Source organism: Astatotilapia calliptera, chromosome 13 (genome assembly GCF_900246225.1).
Source record: "Astatotilapia calliptera chromosome 13, fAstCal1.2, whole genome shotgun sequence".
Taxonomy (NCBI): domain Eukaryota; kingdom Metazoa; phylum Chordata; class Actinopteri; order Cichliformes; family Cichlidae; genus Astatotilapia; species Astatotilapia calliptera.
In genome coordinates, this window is record NC_039314.1 from 32,237,864 (window position 1) to 32,244,212 (window position 6,349).

General features: G+C 43.7%; 1 protein-coding gene across 1 annotated transcript; it reads right to left on the minus strand.

Annotated features, from left to right (window-relative positions):
* Positions 1-366: 366 nt before the first annotated feature.
* Positions 367-5,254, minus strand: zic2b (zic family member 2 (odd-paired homolog, Drosophila) b). Its single transcript, XM_026191145.1, has 2 exons — positions 4,463-5,254; positions 367-1,822 (listed from the first exon to the last, which is right to left on the minus strand). The coding sequence occupies exons 1-2, from the start codon at positions 4,983-4,985 to the stop codon at positions 1,191-1,193; spliced, it is 1,155 nt and encodes a 384-aa protein (XP_026046930.1). The 5' UTR covers positions 4,986-5,254; the 3' UTR covers positions 367-1,190.
* Between the last annotated feature and the right edge of the window lie 1,095 nt (positions 5,255-6,349).

The window sequence follows — 6,349 nt, forward strand, 5'->3', positions numbered from 1 at the left end:
CAGGGGAGCCACCTACCTTACTCTCTCTGTCAGAGTATCAAGACACAAGAACATGGAGACTTCCAATGCAGGAAACCCCTGATACAGTCAATACAGCCAGCTCCCTGTCTGCCTGGGGTAAGCTTTGACATGGTAAGTGTGAATACTTGGTGAATTATCATGTTTAGATAGACTTTTGCAATGTGTTCATGGCAAAATTAAATTACAACCTTTTAGGAGGAACCACTGTGGTTATGGTTGGTGGACAGTTCCACCTGCTGCAGGTCTCTGAACTTTTCTGGTGGGTGGATCATGAATCTGAGCCACATATGAAGAGTGCACTTTAAAACAGTTACTTTTTTAAGCAGTTTCAAAAATCATGCACACTTCTACTTCTTTTCTTGATTTATTGATGCACATTGTGTGTAGGACATGAGATTTTTGAAAGCTTGAGGTGCTGGAAATGAAGTGTAAACAAACACAAGAGATTAACTCACTCATAATCCAACCGAGATTCAGTGGGAGATTCAGTACAAACAAGGACGTGAGTATAGTTTCACTGACTTCTGCTACGTTGGATTAAACTCACAAATACTTCCAGACTTCTGTTTGTTACTAAAGACCTCTGTATGCTTCCACAGAGGTGGCGGCCTGACAGCAGAATCAGCTGTTCCAGATCAACCTTTTAAAGTTGTACAAACCAGTCTGCTCGAAGCATACAGAGACTATAAAGTACTCCCCTGTGTACCTGCTGGTTTGGTCCTGCCGTGTTACCTTGTGTACATTGGTGCTGTGACATCAAGGAAACATTAACCTCTTTCCATCAACTTGGCCCCTAAAATTGCTTCACCTAAGTGGAGCCCTTGAATTGGTCATTGATCCGTGTCTCTAGAGGTCGTCATGTACACAAATCTCTTTAATATTCGCTGATCCACTTGCACAAAGTTAACTCCTTATCTTAGTTCAGGTTAGCTAGCCATGACTGATAACTTGCAGTAAAACATTTTGTTTCATAATCAGGAGTTCCTCCCGTCCTTTCGGACACCATTTGAGCCGTTTCTGTTGATCCACACATTTTTAATGTGACACAGTCCCTTTGACCTTCTCCGAGGGCCACCGATGTGGAACCATGCAGCTGCTTGTTCTGGCCCGACCTGGATCTGACGATATGAGATCTGTTCTGCGAGTCAAATTTCACCAGTCCCTCAACTTTACGTGACGTACTCCTCGTCATCACTAGGTTCTGATTTGATGTGGTCTGGGTGAAGGAGAGGAAAGTGTGGTGCTGTAGTCCTGGTACAGACATACCACTCCTTAATGTTAGACAACTGAGGTAAGGCTGGGTTGACTGAGCGCTGGCTCCGCCGTGGGGTCCTGCCGCTCTGCTGCTGCTGGCTCAGCTGGCTCTTCAGGCCTGAAAGAGAGAGATCCAGAGGCATCGCTACCGGAGACGAACTCCGTAGCAGCAGCTTATGGTCCACTTCGCTGGCTGAACGGAGGTCCAATTCGTGATTGGACAGCAGAGAAAAATGAGTGTTTCTGTCAGTAAGTGATGGAGAGAGGTGGTTCATTTTAAGGTCAAGGGGCTCAAGGACAGCCGGATGAGGTTGCTGGAGTTGAAGAGGGATGGCATTGTACAGGTCCTGGGTTTCAGAGGTAGGTGATGACTTGATGTGAACCTTCATGTGTTTGCGCAGGGAGCTGGGGTGGGTGTAAGACTTGGTGCATCCTACTGCCTTGCAGTCGTAGGGCTTTGAGGCTGTGTGGACCTGCGAGTGCTTCTTTCGGTCGCTGCTGTTGGCAAAGCGCCGCTCGCAAAACTCACACTGGAATGGCTTCTCACCTGAAAAACAAACATCGCACGCACAATTATCAGCCTTGCAAAGGGAATGGACCTGAAAAACCAACATTCAACTGGACACGTTCAAAGGAGTGATGCTGAGAAATAGCATTGTTATTCCAAAAAAGGACACTTGTTTCTAAAGAACAGTAAATATTTAATGGGATCGTATTTTAACCTCCTAGGACCTGGCGTCCACATATGTGGACATCACATTTTGGGTTATTTAGACCAAAATACTCAATTTTGCTCTACAAGGGCCTGATATCCACTTACGAGGACATTATGCTGCTACTGTTCTATCAAAATGTTAAACGAATATCCTCATGTGTGGCTCTCATTTTTCTTAAAAACAAAAATAAGGTTAAAAAAAAATCTGGTAATTCTTTGTTTTTACATTCATCAGGTCCCAATCAGCCCAAATATCAAAGAGAAATTAAAAATGCATGCTGTGGAAGAGCTCGGGTCTTAGGAGGTTAAATAATCAAAACTCATATCAAAGTTGGAACGCAGTGACCGATGTTCAGCAACCATCACTGAGCACACAGTTAAAGCAGGTTTAACAAATATGATGCTGCTGAAGAAGTGATCCTTTAGCTTTTAGGCATACATCCCAGTCAGGGAACAGCTTCCAAACCTCAGCAGAGTGATGTTGCTTTTTAAGAAATGAAGGTTGATCCATTGAGAAATTAGCAAAACAGCAGCTCTTGAATGGTGACTGAAAGCTTTGAAGAAGAAAGTAATCACCAACAAGAAGGCGATTGGTTACAAAAGAAGCAAATCTGTGAGTGCAGAACAAATGGTGCTTGATATCCTCTGTCAAGCATGGTGGAGGGAAGTTATGGATGCTGCATGATTCCTTCCCTTTGTTTTTAAATGTAATATCTCCAGTAAATGTAATAAATAGAAGGAAATTTAAACCAAAAAATCTGCTGCAGTTTTAGATCAACAGTCAGGAACCACATTGATTAATGCAGCACCAAATGGACAGAAGAGCTGTGTAGGTCAGGCTCTCACTGCTTCCATGCAGACACGCTGCAGCTTGTGAGAGCCCATATGGAAAAGAAAAAGACAATATACTTATAAAGCTTATATGATTTACTCATGAAAGTGGCCACTTTCTCATTACTTTCATATATTGTTTTAGGAAGTGTCCAAAACATACAAGTTTCATTTCTATAATTTTTCAAGAGATCTCATATCTGTTTTCACTCTTGTATGCTTTTCATACACGTTTCACACAAGGCAGATACAAACTTTATAAGAGTTATATTTATCTTTTCCATATGGGAGGACAGACACACACCAGGGTTTTTACCTTCTTCTGGGATAAAGAGAAAACACAGTGGGGTCAGCGAGGAAGCACCAGCTAATAAAAAACCCTGTTTTCACATAAGACTGGATGATTTAGCTTAATGTAAAACGATGAATGATTATCAGCAGAAGAGATAACGACATGCTAAATTTTAACATTTGCATGTTTTGTATTCCTTTTGAAAACACAGTTGTACTAATGCTTTCATGCTGTCTTTAACGGGAATGGGAGTGATGTCTTGGGGAAACTGGAAGCACACATAAAAGCATCGACTGTATTAAAGATGAATGCAGTGGCAGACCTGTTTTTGAAGCTATGTGCTGATCTTTTTTCGCCTCACCACTATAGCTACACCAACACGGGCTTCACTGGAATCTGTGTCCATCTTTTATGTACAGTCTATGTACAGAGCCTCTACCGTGACATCATGCCATCACAGGCCTTCCTAGAAAAAGTCTATATCAGTAACATAAACTCAGTGTTGTGGTAATAAAGCATCTTTAAGAGACATGGTCAGAAAATGGACCTGCATGTATGTGGGACCACTCAGCTACTTATACGGCTGCAGACCACTTAGCTGGAGCCTCTGTGACTCACATCAGAAGCAGCTTTTCTACCAATCAGAGAGCTGGTGGCTTGAGCCCCAGCCCCTTCAGCCTGCATGTCCAAGCATCCTGGAGTAAGTTGATCCATTAGATTGTGAGTGCATGCATGAATGTTAGACGTGGCACTTGTCTATAGAATGAATGAATGAAGGTGTGTGAGAGCTTGTTGGGGGGGGGTGCACCCAGTAAGTACCAGTTTTTATTGGATGCAGTTTCAGAGCATCTGTCACACATGCAGCCAGTTTCAATCAGCGCCCTGCGCTACCCTGCCCGTGATGTCGGTACAGCATCGCACTCGTTTTCTGCATTGTGTGGTTGTTTCTAGTTTAGCTGGTGACTTTTATACTTTTACTGGCTTATTGATTTCAAGATCCTAAATGCAGCAAGCGCTGTTGTTATTGATGATTAATAACTGATGTATAGTCATTGCCCAAGGACGGGTTTACCGCTCATACACGTCCTGAGGACTAAACTAAAGCTCAGTGCTGACCTGTGCTGATGCCTGTCACCTAGGAAACAAGGGAGCACTCAAGTCTAATGTGAATCTACACCGAACTAAGCCCAAGTAAACATGGAGGGGATTCCTAGCAGGGGAGAGCGCTGTGTATTATGCTGTGTTCTCGGTCCCTGACAGGAAGCTTGTGTTGACGGATGGCACGGACTGAGCGAGCGCAATGACAGTATCTGCGCTCTCGTAGCAGTCACACAATCACGAACCCTTACCAGTGTGCGTGCGCGTGTGGATCTTGAGGTTTTCCGAGCGTGCGAACATCTTGCCGCAATTGGGAAATGCGCATGAAAACGGCTTCTCCCCGGTGTGCACGCGAATGTGGTTAATGAGTTTGTATTTGGCTTTGAACGCCTTCCCGCCGCGCATACACTCGTCCCACATACAGACGTGACTGAGGCTTTCCAGCCCCGCAGCTACATGCTCGGTGGTGACGTGGTCCACGAGCTCGTGCATGGAGCTGAAAGTTTGATCGCAGACGGATGTCGCCGTCCGCCCAAGCCTCTGTCTTGAAGAAGTTCGGTCAATCCATTTGCACACTAGCTCCGTTTTAACGGTGGGGCCTTTGGAGAAATCCAGCAGGCCGTCCATCCCACCGCCCGCATCGGTGTCGGCAGAAGCGGGGATACTGGTAGCTCTCGGATGGGGTGGCGAGACGATGCTAGAAGCTCCAGAGTTGTTGTTCCCCAACGGAGAGACGAGGCCATTGTGCCTGGCCACCACAGCCGTCCGCTTCATGCTCTGCACGGCGGGCTGTCCCGCTCCTGTCGCCACCAGCACACCTTGCTTTCACTTAAAATGAGTTCAATCCAACTGGCCAAAGCCTCACCACTATCACGCTTCCTTCCTGTGTGTTTTAGTCGAGGCGAGAGCGCATGCGGCAGCGTTTTTACCCCCCGCTGCTCGCTGTTAGCTCCCGAGAGTCAAAGCCTCCATGCTTCTATTTACTGTGAATAGAGATGAACGGAGTCGAAGGAATACAGCAGGACGCGACCCGCTACCATTTGGCGGCGTCCTTGTCTCCTTTCCTTCCTTACTCCAGCCTTCCTTCCTTTTAGTTTTAACTAACGTGTCCATATTGCTGATGTGCGTCGAGGATCAGGAGCGCCAGCACACAGAAATGAAGCATTGCCTGATTTAATGATGACTCGTGAAATAACCTGCATTAGTAAATTCATTTAGAACTGTTTTCATGTCTTTTGTTTATTTAGACATGCATAACATCCATCGTTGTTTATATGTTAAAGGGAAATGAAAAACACAAATATGAATAAATATTTCCAAAATAATCCAACAACAAATACTTAATGTAGTTAATACTAAATATGATTTATAGAAAGAAAAAGAAAGAATCAAAACCTCATTTTAAAAAATGTTCAAATTGAGACTTTAAAAAATGCAAATTAAAAAGAGAAATAAGTAAATGAATTGAAAAATCCAATTAGTTTTGAAATGTTTATTCCACTCACCTTTTAAGTTTCATTTTTCCCGTTAGCTGTAATAATTACTAGATTAGCTATTGGATTAGCTTTTCCATTTCTATGGCTTTTTGGTCCTTGGAGAAAAAGCAATGCAAATTAGGCATGCATGTAAAGAGGTCTCTCATTGGTTGCTCACAGGCATGCTGGCTGGGTTTTTCTGTGCCACTGACAGCTTTTCACTGTTAAGGAGACTTTTTAAAGAAGTGTTTGTGGACAGTTAGCCTCGGTATTCACTCTCTGAAAATGTCCAACACAAATATATGAATGATGTGAAGGGAAAATGCAGGGAAAAGAAAACCTGAACCCCTCATGATTTGGCTGAAAGTAATGTAGTAACACAGCTAATGCTAGTATCCCTCCACGTAGCCATGTAGCCCCAGTCTTACCTTGTGAAAATGTGACATACCAGTAGTACTAGCTAGCTTCTGTTTTTAGTAAGCTAATGTGCTCAAATAAAGCTTGAAGAAGCTCAGACTGTTACAATGGTTAAAACCAGTCCTGTTACATTTATACACATTGCTAAAGCAATGGCTGCAACCTACAGCCTTTGAAATCACGATTAATATGCTGTCCTAATATTAATTTTCTCTATACAATCTGTGGCCATAAAGTCTCTGAATG

What these genes read in the sequence shown, in the direction of transcription:
- zic2b (XM_026191145.1), bottom strand. Translation starts at nt 4,985, where the DNA reads ATGAAGCGGACGGCTGTGGTGGCCAGGCACAATGGCCTCGTCTCTCCG. An exon ending in CCACACGCGCACGCACACTG is followed by an intron (nt 1,823 to 4,462) that starts GTAAGGGTTCGT and finishes TTTGTTTTTCAG; the next exon opens with GTGAGAAGCCATTCCAGTGT.